This window comes from Chenopodium album, chromosome 27 (genome assembly GCF_948465745.1).
Source record: "Chenopodium album chromosome 27, dcCheAlbu1.1, whole genome shotgun sequence".
Lineage (NCBI taxonomy): Eukaryota > Viridiplantae > Streptophyta > Magnoliopsida > Caryophyllales > Amaranthaceae > Chenopodium > Chenopodium album.
In genome coordinates, this window is record NC_137860.1 from 34,501,328 (window position 1) to 34,517,687 (window position 16,360).

Below are 16,360 nucleotides of genomic sequence, written 5' to 3' on the forward strand. Positions count from 1 at the left end.
TTCTTCGTTATTTTCACAAATCACAATCATTAAATTAGAGAGTTGGAGGGTTTGAGTTTGCACGTATAATATATAAAAAATTAAGCATATGCCTTAATGAGTAAATGTAATCATTGAATTGGAGTGTTCTAGGATTTAAGTGTGCACGTATAAAAAAAACAAATAAATAAATAAAAAGCAAAATGTGTTAATATGTAAAGATGTTTTAAGGCATCTCCACAAGTGATACACAACCTTGTAGCAACAATTGTTGAGTGTTACCATGATACCATATGAAACCTTTTTTATTGTGTTGGAAGCTTAATATATTCCCAAATGTATTGTTTTTGATCTTCATGTTCGAGGGGCAGTACGAGAAGAGACCAACTATGTTTGGAATCCATGAACATGACCCCATCAAGGCATTACATACAGTGTAGCAATAGCAATAGCAATAGCAATAGCAATAGCAATGGCAATACTAGGTACTTGACAAGATGCAACGATAAAGATACTAGCATGATCCTTGTTCTAAATTTCTAATAAGTACATACATAGCCAAGAGGGTGGCGGATAAAGATGTTCAAGCCAAGGGTGGGCTTTTTTCCGGCTGGAAATAGGGTAGAAACAGTTGACCCAACACAACTCAGACTAGAGCCTAACCAAAAATTGGTGACCAACAACACATAATTCATACTACCACCAATTCTAAATAAGTAAATTAACATGAACAAATTACCAAAGTCTGCAGAGAAGATACAAAAATTCCTACAGCAGTATACTAGTATTAGTAGGTAAAATTACCCAACTGAACAAGGGTTTATTACACGGAAAAATTTAAAACAAAAATCTGAATTTATGATCCCAACTTAATCCAAATTGGAATGAATAATACTACTCCGTATTGATTGTTTCTTGCAACTGGTGTATTCCTCCCTGACACAGAATTGAGCTCTATTTACTAAATATTCCCCATTTCTTATCAGTAGACTCTGATTTCTGAGGTCCATCAGATCTTGGTATAGGTGGCTTTAAACCACCTGGACCAGAATTTCTAGTAACAGCTGAAGGGCCAGCAATATTGGGGTTAGCATCTCCCGTTGTACTGCTAAACTTACCAAAACCTATTGACTGGGATCTAGGGCTGCCAGTATTACTAGGTGGCTGCTGGTGTCCAATGCTGCCTGATGAGTTACTATTAGGTTGACTTGATCGATTATGAATTTCACCCCTAGGCTGAGTCACATCTGGAGGAAGATGGAAATTTGTGGGTCGAGAACCTTCAAGTCCACCTTGTCTGGGGCTTTCAAGTGCATCTACCTTTGTACTGCTAAATGTACCAAATCCTGTTGACTGGGATCTAGGACCAGTACTAATAGGTGGATGTGGGTGTCCCATAGAGCTCGATGAGCTACAATTAGGCTGACTTGATTGACTTTGAAACTCGCTCCTGGGCTGAGGAATATCATCTGGAGGAAGACGGAAATTCATAGATGTAGAACCTTCAACTCCACCTTGTCTGGGACCTCTAGGTGGAACAGCACTAGGGTGGAGTTGAGGATGAGGGTGAGATTGGCGCTGAGTTTCACTATTAGGGAATTTCGTAGGATTCCTCACAGCTGAAGCACTCTTTGCTGCGCTTCCGGCGTACCTATTTTCAATTTCTTGTGCGACTGGCCTTACATTTGGACCAGTAAAGTTAGGCACTCCAGGAGGAGTGAATCCTGCAGCATTATTATTTGATGTAGCAGCTGCTGCTTTGCCGTCAAACCTGATTTGCTTCTCCTGAATGCTGGTAGTCCCTTGCACATTAGGGCTGAAGTCAAACATTTCAGCAAAATTTTGGTCTGCACTAGAAACTGAAGTAGCTGGCCATGTAGGCTGTTCTTGACATTGCAAAGGTTCCACATCATTATCCACATTGTCCATATCAGATTCTTCACAGGATAATGCTTCTCCCAAATCAGCAGGACTGTCACTGCAAGTAGCAGCAGCGTTATGGATCTCTGGGCTGGCAGCAGTTTTGTCCTTGGAACTGTCGGAAGACTTCTTGCCCCCTTTCTTTGACACACCAAATTTGACATGCCTAACTATTAAATATGCTGGTCTTTTTTCTTCAACAAACGCGTCATCTTCAATCTAAATCATTTCAGAAAACATAAGAACAGGAGGACAAGAACAGGTGTAAACCAGAGTTCTGAAAAGTGGTAAAATGCAGAGAGTACAAGGTCTCTACCAAAGCAGAAATTTGAGAAAGAATTCCAGTTAAATCTTGGTCTTCAGTTCCAGTAGCCATGCACTGATTGGGATCAAAGAAATATAACCAATTAGCGACAGTGAAATAAAGTCAAGGTTTGCACAAATAGAAAATTGCAGGAAAATAATTGATCAATAATGCAAAGCCAAGCAGTTCACATGTATGCAGTAATATTATAAGAATATCTTTCAAGTTTCAACTAATCATGGGTGTTTCAACACACTAAAGTAACCTTCAACATTGATGTGCCATCACATTGGACTCAAAAGCTTCCTGTTCATGCAAAGTTCTGGGTTCAACTATGCCTTTTTCTTAGCAAGCTGGACTCTAGTTTGTTTTTATATATCTTATTCCGAATTTCCTCAATTATTTTCCAGCTTTTATTTTACAAAAAAAAATTAGTTTAATAAGAAGAAGTAGGAGATAGTGTAGTAAGCTTTATGTGGGAAAAAAATGTATAACCAACTTAAAAGAACAAAGTTAGTATATATACAAATATCAAATAAAAAATCTCACCACTTCTTTTCTTTTTTTTTTTTTTTGTGTGTGTGTGTGTGTGTGTGTGTGTGGTTGGGGGGGGGGGTTGCCAAGCATTTTAACTTAAATAGAAATATAATAAATTAGGTAAGAATTACCTTTACTCGGTATCCACGCTCCATCAATCTCCTAATTGTGTCTGCTTTAATCTTAACATCCTTCGATTCCTGGAGCAAGGAAATCAAGAAGCTGATTACAAATAACAAATCTATCAGAACATAACAGTCAACCTTCAGCATTGCACATTGCTCAAAAAAACATAATCGCAGATAAATTGTGACAAAGAATCTTAAGAGGAAAAATATGTTTAATTACTAAACACAACAAACAAGTCTCGAATCTAAACAAAGCCACTTTTACCGCATAAAGTAATATTAGATACTATATTATTGAAAATTATGATTGACATATCCAGATAAGTTGTTACATTCACAGCAATTGTAGGTGGTTTAATTTAGCATAAAGCAATCTTCTTGATTTTAAAAACTTACAGACTTCGCAGAAACACGGATTTCTTTGCAAGCTCCTCTCTTAAGACTGCCAGCAGACTGCAGAAGAAAAGCACGCACATTCAAATATTATAACACTGGTTGCTAGAAAAATATTAATAGAATAAGGTCCAAAACAATATACAGCACCAGAGTTTTTTATAATAAAAAAGAGGAATCAAACAATTAAGATAAATTTATTCAAAACGAAGAATCGGGGGAGGGGGAGTTAAGGGACACCACCTCCAACAAGAATCCCCTACCTTTATCTTAGCACGCTCTTTTTCTCTGACTTGTTTCTTGTACCGTGCCCGGTTATAGTCCATGATTTTGCAAACAGGAGGCTTTGCTAATCGGTCAACCTGTGAATTCACAAACAAATCAGACCTTTATAACACCAGCAATATCAGGATATTGAAAAATGAACAAACCAAGTTGATAAAAATAGAATAAAATAAAATACGGAGTAAAAAATTAGTAAACTTCCCAAACAAAAATAAATAAAGGAAAATTTGCAAAAAACCACCTTTTAAATCTCGTTTTTTGCAAATAACCACCTTATAAAAAATATGTTGCAAAAAGCCACCACTTTTCAAAAAAATGTTGCAAGTTAACACCTAATGCCGGAAAGCGACTATTTGACCCTTGCTCCGGCGTTGACCCAGTCTCGTGCCAAGCACGTGACATTTTTCCTTTCTTTTCTCCTTCGATTTCTCAATTCTCCTTCCCCTGTTCTTCTTTCATCTCTACTCTGCTCCTCTTTCTTCTCATCAATTCCTTCTCCATAGTAGATTGTTGCAGCTCCTTCAAAATTCAAGTAATTTTTTTTGCCTTTTGCTTTCTTCTCTACTAATCTTCTTCTTCGGCTCTTCTATATTAATTTAGCGATTAATTTTGCAAAATACAGAAATTAGGGTTAGTTAATTTCTTTCTTAAATTGGTACTCCACTCATCAATGTTATGTCTCAATCTCCAGTAAACAATGAAGTTGAAGTTGAAGTCCCAATTGCGAAGTTGAAGTCTTGGACTCGTGAGAACCCTAAACGAAGATTTGAGGCTTGCAAATTTTACAACCCATACACAAATAAAAGGGATTGCAACTTCTTTAGGTGGGTTGAGTCTTGCGTTTGCCTCTTATATATACCTTTAATAATTGATGACAACACAAATGTTCAGAGAAAATTTGAAGAAGATGATTTGATGTAATTGGGCAAAAAACCGAGATGAGTGAAAAATCAAATTGTTTTTACCAGTTTTCCATTACCCAGCAGCTATTTCAACCGCATGCAGTAAATTCCCTATCAAATCTAGCCTCTAATATACTCAGCCATTGTCGAGTCGAAGTAGATGCAAGGAAGAAAGAGAAAGAAAGAGGGCAGGGGAGGAAAAAGAGGGGCAGAGGAAAGAGAAAGGGAAAAAAAGAGGGGGGGGGAATTAGGGATTAATTACATGTCATGTGTCAACGCCGGAGCAAGGGTCAAATAGTCACTTTCCAGCATTAGGTGTTAACTTGCAACATTTTTTTGAAAAGTGGTGTCTTTTTGCAACATATTTTTTATAAGGTGGTTATTTGCAAAAAACGAGATTTAAAAGGTGGTTTTTTGCAAAATTTCCATAAATAAATAAACATATAAAACCCCATTAAGGTCTATAATGATTATTAATTAATTTTTCCTAAAAAAAAAGGAAGATTAATAATTAATGATTAAATCTCAGTAAGACTAAATCAAGGTCTTCAATCAATCAATCAAAACCTTAATCCCATAAGTGGGGTCGGCTACATGAACCAAAAGTGATTATTCCGTGTAGTCATCGATAAAAATCTTCCTCCTCCATCTCTTACGATCAATCCAATGTCTCATCTCATGCAAATCCATATAATTCATATCCTTCCTAACTGCTTCCTACTAAGTCAGAAAAAAAGGTGGTGGTGAAAACTGGGAGCTTGCGCACAAGTGAAGATTGGAACTTTCAATGCTTTTCCAGCATCATCGTGGGGAACAATGACATTTAATGCTGATTGTCCATGATACTAGAAGGCACAGTGACCCAAGAATGCAAACATACAGAACTGGCTAGAAATTGTCAAATAAGGAGCTGGATGGCTTAGATAGGAACTCGAGGAAGCTTTTTGTCAAAGAGATGTGCACACTGTACAGTAAGAAATGATTATTCAGCTAAAAAAGAAAGAAGTATGGTGGTTGTAACTCTTGCAAGAATGATACTGAAGCTTTTTTCTATTTGCTTGAGCAGAATGGGAGTGAAGGTGGAGGTGTGGGGGAGTAATTGAATGGTAAGTAATCAGCAGGGTTAACTGGAAGGTAAGTAATCAGCAGGCAATGCAAGGTATACGGAAGCTTGACCAAAGGCCGGGTACATCATTATCTACAAATTAATTTACCAATTTGCCACCAACTAGATTATTCGAAACTTACACCCAGAGACAATTTGCAAAATAATAGACCATCAAAGCAACATCTTACAAATTATCAAGGATCAGGGGGGGCAGAGTGCTTCTCGTATGGAAGGTGTGCGTTAGCGTGACTTCAAAGTGTTTGGGTACCTTTGCTTTAAGGTCCAGCAAGAGAAACACATATGAGAATAGAGCGAAGAAAAGAAGAATGACATTGATAAGGTTTACCTATGGTCTAAACATGTATAAAGATACAAACAGTCAACCTTAAACTACAGTTTAACCATAAAATTGAAGTGAGCTAAGCTTTAATCAACCACCAAACAAGCATAGAGACAGCCGCCAGACCTTGCAGTTCTAAATTCTGGCCAACAAAATTCTAGTCTCCAATCACCTTAGTAATTAGCAAGAACAACAAGGGCTAGATACTTCAAGGGAATTGATCTATCACTTACAGTCCTGCAAGGATGCAAGGTGCCAAGGGTGGATCATCACATCAACACAGTACCTTATCCATGGAAATGAGAGAAAAAGAGAGAGGGAATGGTTCTTAGTTAAATGATACCTGAAAGACAGGAAGTATCAATGATGTAGACTGATCAACAGTTTAACACTGGATCCAAGAGAGTCAATAATGCAGAGTCCATAAGATAAGTGGGACCTTTGGGTGATGATCCTAATAAGGGGAAAAAAAATCCCTATCTTTTTCACTTTGCAAAATACAGAAGAACTTTTGGAGGCCATGACCATTTTAATATCATTACGACAATTCGAACAATTTATGGCTATCAACTCCAGAAATATCGGTGCTCCTATGATGATGAAGCTAAAGCTAAGCATGTGAATTCTGAAGCATGGATTTGCATTTAGATAGCAAATTTCGTTCAACTTTCAAGTCAAAACATAAACAGGAAAAGTTAATTAAAAAAAATTAAAAAAAAAAAAAGGAAAACCCACTGAAAACATATAGGTAGTCAACAATGCTTGCCACAAAACATGTGATAGACTTTTTTAGAGCTTAGAAATCATATTACTTCTTCATAATTTTGTAGAAGCAATACTTAGAATATTTACCTCAACTAGATCAAGGTTGAGACTTTTTGCACGCTTCAGAGCTTCCTGTCTTGAGATAATATTATGTCCTGCAAGCATGCATAACACAAGAAATCTCAACCACCAAAAACCCTTTGGATTACTTTCCGTGTTTCCTTGAAAAAACTTCTAATTTTCACTCTCCTCGGCCAAAAACATGACAATGTTTAAGGTAAATTCTTTTTGTGTTTTCATGACAGATGAAGGCAATAGGTGACCAATATCAGTTATCACATACGAATTACATGCAATACAAAGATGTTAGGAGCTTAGTGCAATAAGCGAACAAGGGTAGTTGGAAAGAATACGAGCATGCTACTATGTATCAGAAAAGCAACAATCATTCTATATGAGTTAACATCACACATTATTTTTTGGGACAAAATAAGCAAAAACTTCCGTCCATAGCATCCACATAGATACACTATCACTCACATACGAAACATGATGATCCTTGCAAAACCCTCAAAGCTTAAGCTTAAACATCAGCACACTTATAATTCAATGTAGAAAGCAGTTCAGTATATTCAATTGACCAAAATCTTCAAAATCTAATCAAACAAACAATGCACAATACAATTTTGATTCAGTCTTACAATCTTAACAATAATTAAGTACCCAAATCATCATACCTTCATCAGTAACAACCCTTAAAATATCCGCTTTAATTTCTTCATTAAGCCGCGGTCGACTAGGAGTAGTCACTTCCTCCTTCTTCTTAATCTAACAACATACAATTCAACAACCATTAATCAATTTCTAAATAACCCTAAATTCTCAAAGATAATACTGAAATTTTTTCCAGAAAACTAACCGAAATTGAATCACGAAATTAACCTGAACTGGGGCCGCATAGAATCGAACCCTAGAATTGAATAATTCATCCCGGCGTTGAAAATTAGGGCTAATTTTCGTAGAATTTGATTGAAAATAATAATCCGATAATCTTAGCGAAGCTGCTGTTTGATTGACGAACTGAGGTGCAGGAATCTGGAAATGATATCTTCTGAATTGGTGGATGTATTTGTTCAAATTCGTCTCTTTGATTCGACAGAAAATCGCCGTCATTTTCGAATAATTTTCAGTTGAATGATCGAAAATGGGGCAATTTTAGAAGATAATTTGCGGCATTAAAATGTGTTCTTGAGCTCGCAACTTATCGGGGCAAGGTTTAAGAATTGGCACTGAAAAAAGGTGTAAAGACAAGAAACTAGAAAGAAGGAACTAGCAAGAAAGATTTTAAACCCTAAATTCAACTACTTTGTGCAAAAATTGGAGAAGCTCTAATTTACAGGTGTGAGATGTTAATTTTGACATGTAGGTTGTTAACATGATGGGAAACACTATCTTTTGTTGATGTAATTAATTTGTTAAACAAGCGAGACTAGTTTTTCATGTTGAGAAACATAGGGTATATCTCAAATGGCAATTTCGTTACTATTTGCATGGAGAAAAACATATATGTATATATTATATTGTATACAATTGCTTATTGTTATTTCAACAGAGATGTGTGAAGTATTCTGTTACTTGATGCTATGTAACGGTGCAAAAAGTAGTCATTAACGTCGTTAGCTTTGGTCACCGTTTGTAGAACTAACTGGTTGAAATCAACACGCTAATCTTCTTCTTCCTCCTATTCTAATAGCAAACTCCATTGATGGAGCTTGAGCTTTCATTCTCACCCATCCCCCACCGACAACAACATTCCCACCAATATGTCCACCACCATTTCCAGTTAAACGAAAAACCCAAGACAATAGGGAGAAAAAATGGCATGATCAATACTAAAGGGTAAGGTGTCATGTCCCTCCATTGAAGTAACCCTTGAACTTATGAAATTCCATTATTGAAGATGCTCTTTAAATTCGCAGTGTTATTTACAGAAAATACAAATGTCTTGCTACATAAATTTTAACTATCGTGCTCAGAAAACACCACCACCATCTGCCTAACATTACAACCACCAACATCCTTGCATATCTACGATAAAATAAGTTCAATAGAGGAGGAAGAACGAAATAGGGGAGGAATGTCCAAAAAATAACCTACCATTTTGGTTGAGGTTCGTTGTAGTAAATGTTGGACGAAACTGAGACTTAAAAGGAGTTACTTTGCTAACATCGTTATGAAAACTCCGTTAACCCATTTATTTCATGTGATATCACCAACTGCCAGCCTGAAAATACAAAATTACCTTTGCGATATACATTCCATGTATCATGAAGAGAAATATGGATTTATCCTTATCATAATGCATCATATTACATTGGTACTGACTACTTAAATGGTGCATTAAGGCAATAGTAATTTTCAACGAATCAATTAAATAGCATTTCATATCACTTTTTTTAAGTGTGTGTTTTGGAAGAAGTTGCCCAAATAATTTATTAAATTTTTATCTAAACTTATTACAAAATTATATTTATTTTATCTTATTTAAACTTATCTGTTCTTATATCTTATCTTATTAAAGTGAACTTATATAACAAAGCCTTAGCTAACAAGCTAATTAATTTTTTTTTTTTAAATTATTATTATTATCTCAACCGGTTATCAATAACATGCCACGTGACACATTAAACTTTAACAACTTAACAAGTTAGCCTATAAAAACAAGAAATACGTGTTGTTCACCACCTGAAAAAAGAGAGTATCCCCTATTTTTTCGCTAAAAGACACCAAATTACTTAACGTGTTTTTAATTCATGTCACATTCAATATCCATAAATTCATTTTTTATTCAATCACATATCTTTCTGCATTATTTACAAACAGAAACGCAAATAGGAGAGAGAAAAAGCTTCGGAGAAGACGAAGATGTCCACTGTTAATATTCCTCCAGTCCCGCTTTCTCCTCGCGACGACGTCGTTCAACTTCACAAGGCTTTTAAAGGTTACAAATCTCTCTCTTTCTCTCTCCTTTGACTGTTGTTCTTTCAGTTTGACGATTAATCTACTGTTATGAATGAATTCTTGTGTAAATTGATTAAGTTTTCTTGAAATTGTAGTTGTTGTGATAGTTAGGGTTTTTTACGATGTGTAATTTTCTGATTTTCATTTGCAGGAATTAGTGTTTTGTGTGAATTTTATAATTGAGTGAATTAGGGCTATTTTATTTGGTATTATGTGAATTTATGAAATGTTTTACAGAATTATGCAATTGTTGAACTTAGTGCTGTGATCAAAGTGATGAATGATAGCTTAACTTTGATTTTGGGAACAAAAAATTGAAATAGATAAAGTAAAATACAGTAATCCTCATTCGTATACACTTTGTTTGATTCTTGATCAAAAACCTCTCTGCCTTAGTAGGTTCTTGTCTGGAATGTAAGGAATTCTGGCCGTTATCGACGTATCGCTAATGTGTATTAAAGTGTGTTAATCAATGGAAAGTTTTAAGAATTGTTGTAGGATGAGTTATGTTGCAAATGTAGGTTAAATTTCCCAAGTAGGTTCTTGGATTCTTTTGTTTAGTGGCAAAATGGGAAATTCTTTTGTTTAAAACCCCAATATGGAAATAAGGTCACTTGTTACTTAATTACATAGAAAATTGGCTTTTGATCACATTTGTTTCTTGTCTCAAGATATGCCAAAGATCTCATATCCATTAGAATATAGATATATTGAGTGAGTTTTTATGCTTATGTACGCTTTTAACTCTGTATGTTGGAATTTTCATTGCATTTAATTGTCTTGAGAAAAGACTAAGTTATGGAATTATGGATGATGTGTAACAAAAGCTATTTATATTTCGTTGTAGACTTGTAGCAGGATCTTATAGCCTTCGCTTATCTTGAACACTTTTCCTTTTAGGGTTTGGTTGTGACACTGCAACGGTGATCAACATTCTTGCTCATCGTGATGCTACACAGCGTGGATTTATCCAGCAGGAATACAGAGCTTTGTATTCTGAAGATATTCTCCAGCGACTGACAAAGGAGCTCAGTGGTAAACTTGAGGTATGAGATGCCAAGATTAGGCATGGTCTTCTTTCTTTAGAATTTCTAAATTATTCATACTCTAAACTCCATTATTACTTTTACAAAGTTACTGACACTATATTGCATTGATATTTAAATCATGTTTAACTGAGTTTCCATACACGTAACTTGATTGGCGTTCTTACCATAGGTAATGTTTTCATATGATGAATAGCTTTAATCTATCTATGGAATTTTCCTCCTCCTCTATCTAAGCTTCACCTTTTGTGAATGGGAATGGCAAACCACTGAACCTGCATGCTGTGTGTTCAGAATGCAGTTTTGCTCTGGATGCAAGATCCAGCATCGCGTGATGCTGTTGTTTTGAGGCAGGCACTGATTGCAAATGACCTCAGGGGTGCCACTGAAGTTATATGTTCTCGTACACCTTCTCAGATACTAACCTTCAAGCAGATCTACCATGCAAAATTTGGGACCTACCTAGAGCATGATCTAGAAAAGCATACTTCCGGAGACCATAAGAAGGTAACACCTTTTTTTACTTTGTCAAAATGGCGAATCTCAATACCTCGTGATCTGAACTTGATGCTGACAAGGTGTATTACCAATTGTTGTTGCAGCTTTTGCTAGCATATATATCCATACAGCGTTATGAAGGTTATGAAGTAGATGCAATGATGGCTGAGAATGATGCTAAGACACTCTATAGAGCTGGGGAGAAAAGACTAGGAACTGATGAGGACATGTTCATAAGAATTTTTAGTGAGAGAAGCAGAGCACAGCTAGCTGCTACAGATTTAGCCTACAATAGAATGCATGGTCACAATCTTGAGAAGGTATTTTTTTTAGTTTGGCATCTTTGTGCAAAATTTTGAGATGCTCAACTAATTATTTTTTGCCTTCTTTGGTGCAGGCTATAAAGAAAGAAACGTCAGGGGTCTTTGCATATGCTCTTTTGACAATCGTAAGATGTGCGGAAAACCCAGCAAAATACTTTGCAAAGGTGACTTTTGAATATTTCATGATCAATATATCTTTGTTTTTCTAGCCATGATGATTCAGCTTCATTAGTTAAAAAAGAGAACTTTTAAGTACTTTTGAAGGAACAATGCTTAGGATTCTAGTATTTAAAATGACCGGCAACAGACTTATGATGACTAATTCTGTTTGGCTGGTTATACATATATGAAACACACATAATTTGTTACATATATGCTGCGTAAATTTTACAATGGAAATGCCAGATAGTATTTGCAGTTGTAAAGTCATGTTTATTCTGTATTGAGTTCTTTTACAATGGTTAACGGATACGAGGATTTGCAATCTGTGTTTTTCTTTTTTTAAAAAAACTTCCGATACCATTTTAGCTTTTCGTCTTTCAAACTAAGTGCCCTAGTAATGGGAGGAAGTAATTAAGTGGTCTTTCATTAGAAGCATAGGGCTGATGATATATATTTTTTCTGCTTTTTGCCCTTTTATTTACTTGTTATAGCTTTTCGTCTTTCAAATTGAAGTGCATTTTAGCTACTGGTTACTTGAATAGAGTGATTCCTTTTCTGCTCTATAACTGCACCCATTCATGTAGTTCTGTTTTTTGGATAACCATAGGGGTTTTTTGCTTGAACTTTTAACTAGTTTCTGTCCATATGGTTGTTCATGAGTGTTTTTTTTTTTTTACTTTCTCCTGCCATGATGTCAAATAAATAATGCTTCTAACTAAATACTCTCTTGTTGCATTGCAGGTACTACGGAAAGCAATGAAGGGTATGGGAACTGATGACACAACACTCATCAGGGTTATTGTGACAAGGGTGGAGATTGATATGCAGTACATCAAAGCCGAGTACCAGAAGAAGTATAAGAAATCATTGGTTGATGCAGTTCACTCAGAAACTTCTGGCAATTACAGGAAATTTCTTCTTGCTCTCCTCGGTCCATAATATTGAGGATGTGTGTGTGTGTAGGTGTGGGGTGTTTGTATGTATCTATGACTCTATGTTAGAGAATTGTCAACATTGAACTTATATTGTGTGAAATGAAGACTTTATTCAGCATTAACTAGGTTGGCTATGTGATATAAATGAAGATTGTCTGAATTTCTTTGAATTATTGAGTTTAATCAACATCTTGTACATTTCATTGCGAGTAATATGTATCTGACTTTAGGTTTTTGACTGTCGTGATTAGATACGAAGTATATTTCAATCATTAGATTGTGTTCTCGAGAAAATTATGCTATCCATTATTGAATGAAAAGTAATACTGAGTATACTATATCGTTTTCATAGTTGAAAATTCTCCCATCATGAGTCTATAGTCTTAATTTATTTGTGTGTTGAAAAATCTAACGTATACTCAAGCCTAATATGAACTTATTATAAAATTAAGCCATATTTGAACATTGAAATTGCACCCAAAATAATATATTTGAACATTGAAATTTGCTTTTGTAATTCAATCCCTGAGAAAATTGGAGTTAGGAACGAAAATGTCAAGTCTGAGTGTTCCTACAATGCCGGTTTCTACTCGTGATGATGTTGCTAAACTTTACAAGGCCTTCAAAGGTAATCAAAATCTTTCTTATCTATTCAATTGTGTCCACTGACTTACTGTGTTTTTATCCCGCTGATTGTATCCAATTGTTCAAGAACAATGGCTTATCAGTGCCTGAATTGTATGCGTTAAGCACCTGAACTCTTTGCATCTTTAACTGTAAAATTTTACTTCAGCAGGATCTCAGAATCTCATGACTGTCATTTTAACTGATATAAATCTGACTCTTATTTTGAATACCCTCTCCCCCCCAGGATTTGGTTGTGATACTTCAGCAGTGATCGATATTCTTGCTCATCGTGATGCTTCACAGCGAGCAGCTATTAAACAGGAATATGAACCTTTGTACTCTGAAGAGCTTCTCGATCGGTTGTCAAAGGAGCTCAGTGGTAAACTAGAGGTATTATGTCTGTCATGATTCGCTCTTTTGAATTTCAGACTTTTTCATAATATTTATAGCTGAATTTATTTCCATTTTCCTTTCCCGTGTTTAGTCCATTTCCTTTCCAATATTCATTATTTGATACGAAGAATAAGTTGAACTGAGCGATCAAATGGCTGCTTGTGGCGATTTGCTCTTCCTCTCCCAACCCTCCTTTTTTCTATTCTCAGCTTCACTGGTTGTAAAAGAATTATAATACGGTCATACGGAGTAACTGTAACTTACATGTCATGTTTTCAGGATGCGGTTTTGCTCTGGATGGAAGATCCAGCAACACGCGATGCTGTTAGTGTGAGGGAGGCATTGGTCGCAGATGATCTCAGAGGTGCCACTGAAATTATTTGTTCTCGTACACCTTCCCAAATACAGCTCTTCAAGCAGAGCTACAATGCAGAGTATGAGGTCAACCTAGAGCATGATCTAGAATATTATACCTCTGGAGATCACCAGAAGGTACCATTTCTCTTCTTTATTGTGCTGGTGATTTTCAATACCTTGTGATGCGAGTCCTAGTCATAAAATCTGTTTGAAGCTGACGACGCTAGGTATCACTTCTGCTGCAGCTTTTGCTAGCATATGTAAGCGTACAGCGTTATGAAGGTTTCGAAGTTGATAGAACGCTTGCTGATAATGATGCAACGACCCTCTATAAAGCAGGGGAGAAAAAACTGGGAACTGATGAGGACATGTTCATTAAAATTTTTAGTGAGAGAAGCAGGGCACAATTAGCTGCTGTAGATTCAGCCTACAAAAGTATGTATGGACATTCCATTGGAAAGGTATGCATCTTCCTGAAAGAATGTGAGGTTTTAGAATGAGACAGATGGAAAATGGAAAATGTCAATCTAGATAACCTGAAAACAACAATTGGGAGGGGACTGAAACCTAACCACTTAGAACTGATCCCCGAATCTGGATTAGCCCAAAGGGTGAACCGGGTAGAACACAAAAAATATAACCTAAAAGTCATCCCTGTCTTACCATACACCCGTCTCACTTGAGAGTTTCTCGTTGTTCTTGCAGGCTATAAAGAAAGAAACGTCCGGGCTCTTTGCATACGCTCTTTTGACAATTCTAAAGTGTGCAGAAAACCCAGCAAAATACTTTGCAAAGGTAACTTAAATTAGTCACTGACTGTGGAGTATTCTGTTTGTTTGTCCTTAGTCAAGATGAAGTCAGCTCTACTTATATCAATTTTCAACATTATAATGGACAAATTTGGATTGGAACATGTTTAATTCATTTGAGCATATTACAAATTTTGATTGGAAAATGTTTGATATTACACAATACACATGATTTACTATTTCAACTTATTATGACCGCCCTTCCTGCAATACTACAGGTACTACGAGAAGCAATGAAGGGGTTGGGAACTGATGACACAACACTCATCAGGGTTATCGTAACAAGGGTGGAGCTTGATATGCAGTACATAAAGGCCGAGTATGAGAAGAAGTATAAGAAGTCACTGGTTGATGCAGTCCACTCGGAAACATCAGGCAATTACAGAAGTTTTCTTCTTGCTCTCCTAGGTCCGAAGCAATGAAGCATTGAGGATACGTGTGTGCACGGCTGCACGCGTGCCTGTATAGCACTGAGCTTATTCACAAAAGCATGTGCAGTAGTAAATCTTTATACTTCCATTCAGCTTATCAACAACATTGAAATTTTCTGTATTATACAAGTTTTATTTAAGCAAATTGAGCTATTTGTGAATTTCAAGCTCGACGAGCAACAAACAGCACCCTTAATTTCCTCCATTACGGAGTACTTATTAAAATATACTCCATACTTCGTATACAGAGTAGATAAGATTACGAGTAATATAAAGTTAGAATTTATAATCATAGTGTTAAATATTTAAATTTAAAGAGGAAGAATATAAATAACAAGCATCCTTCAAAAGAAAATATAAATAACAAGCAACAATAATTAGAACAATATACCCGTATTTAAAGGGGGTGGTGATTCAGATCTAAGATTCAGGTCAATAATAAAGTCCAATGCCTTTACCAAAATTAATACTTTAATTTACAGAATAAAAGTTTATTAATGATCCATTAAAAAATTGACAAATTGAATAAATAATGATATCTTACCGAATCACTCTTGTGGGATGACAGATATGAGTCAGCTTGGATTCATGTTATCAAACTTTTCATTATTTAATTAATTTCTTGTTTTGACTAAATTTTTGGACCATCTTGCTCATTCTAGCTCCAAATTGTAAGGGAACCTTCCTTTAATTTTTGAGTGGCCTATGCACGGATGAGACTGTATTTTAGGTGCATGTTAATGTATGATGTTTTTTGTTGTGTACTCCGTAACATTTAATATGTTTATTTACGACATTATATAAACGTAAAAGTAAAAAAAAAATAAAAAATAAAAATACCCGTATCATTGTATGATCTACAGTAGGGTGTAAAATCAAATTACTACTATGAGCATTCAAAAATCCATTGTTTGAGTCATTGAGTGACACCTTGTTTGGATTCCTTGTGTTCATCAATGAGTTGAATAATGTGCCTACATTTTTATTTGTTGTCAATTAATAATTAGAATTATTAAATGCTAATTGTGATATTTTGTTAATTTTTTTATCTGATTTATTAATTCTAGTACTATATATGGATTAGATACTAACTTTTG

At 35.6% G+C, this 16,360-nt stretch overlaps 3 protein-coding genes across 3 annotated transcripts; 2 read left to right on the forward strand and 1 right to left on the reverse strand.

Annotated features, from left to right (window-relative positions):
• Positions 1-553: 553 nt before the first annotated feature.
• On the reverse strand, positions 554-8,043 carry LOC145620471 (uncharacterized). The gene is made up of 8 exons (XM_081675153.1): positions 7,604-8,043; positions 7,399-7,489; positions 6,749-6,816; positions 3,525-3,623; positions 3,265-3,321; positions 2,872-2,940; positions 2,216-2,278; positions 554-2,118 (listed from the first exon to the last, which is right to left on the reverse strand). Exons 1-8 carry the CDS (start codon positions 7,832-7,834, stop codon positions 934-936), a joined length of 1,863 nt encoding a protein of 620 aa, XP_081531279.1. The 5' UTR covers positions 7,835-8,043; the 3' UTR covers positions 554-933.
• Positions 8,044-9,507: 1,464 nt separating this feature from the next.
• LOC145619434 (annexin D5-like) lies at positions 9,508-12,768 on the forward strand. Its single transcript, XM_081674119.1, has 6 exons — positions 9,508-9,662; positions 10,583-10,728; positions 11,023-11,235; positions 11,331-11,546; positions 11,624-11,713; positions 12,453-12,768. The coding sequence occupies exons 1-6, from the start codon at positions 9,587-9,589 to the stop codon at positions 12,648-12,650; spliced, it is 939 nt and encodes a 312-aa protein (XP_081530245.1). The 5' UTR covers positions 9,508-9,586; the 3' UTR covers positions 12,651-12,768.
• A 202-nt stretch (positions 12,769-12,970) lies between these two features.
• On the forward strand, positions 12,971-15,483 carry LOC145619433 (annexin D5-like). The gene is made up of 6 exons (XM_081674118.1): positions 12,971-13,274; positions 13,518-13,663; positions 13,946-14,158; positions 14,269-14,484; positions 14,729-14,818; positions 15,051-15,483. The coding sequence occupies exons 1-6, from the start codon at positions 13,199-13,201 to the stop codon at positions 15,252-15,254; spliced, it is 945 nt and encodes a 314-aa protein (XP_081530244.1). The 5' UTR covers positions 12,971-13,198; the 3' UTR covers positions 15,255-15,483.
• Positions 15,484-16,360: the final 877 nt, after the last annotated feature.

Excerpts from the sequence above, each read along its gene's own strand:
- LOC145619434 (XM_081674119.1), top strand. The coding sequence starts at position 9,587 with ATGTCCACTGTTAATATTCCTCCAGTCCCGCTTTCTCCTCGCGACGAC. Across the intron at positions 11,236-11,330 it reads CTTCCGGAGACCATAAGAAG|CTTTTGCTAGCATATATATC; the intron begins GTAACACCTTTT and ends TTGTTGTTGCAG. Across the intron at positions 11,547-11,623 it reads ATGGTCACAATCTTGAGAAG|GCTATAAAGAAAGAAACGTC; the intron begins GTATTTTTTTTA and ends TCTTTGGTGCAG.
- LOC145619433 (XM_081674118.1), top strand. The coding sequence starts at position 13,199 with ATGTCAAGTCTGAGTGTTCCTACAATGCCGGTTTCTACTCGTGATGAT. Across the intron at positions 14,159-14,268 it reads CCTCTGGAGATCACCAGAAG|CTTTTGCTAGCATATGTAAG; the intron begins GTACCATTTCTC and ends CTTCTGCTGCAG. Across the intron at positions 14,485-14,728 it reads ATGGACATTCCATTGGAAAG|GCTATAAAGAAAGAAACGTC; the intron begins GTATGCATCTTC and ends TTGTTCTTGCAG.
- LOC145620471 (XM_081675153.1), bottom strand. The coding sequence starts at position 7,834 with ATGACGGCGATTTTCTGTCGAATCAAAGAGACGAATTTGAACAAATAC. Across the intron at positions 3,624-6,748 it reads TCAACCTTGATCTAGTTGAG|GTTGACCGATTAGCAAAGCC; the intron begins GTAAATATTCTA and ends GTGAATTCACAG. Across the intron at positions 2,941-3,264 it reads TCCGTGTTTCTGCGAAGTCT|GAATCGAAGGATGTTAAGAT; the intron begins GTAAGTTTTTAA and ends TCCTTGCTCCAG.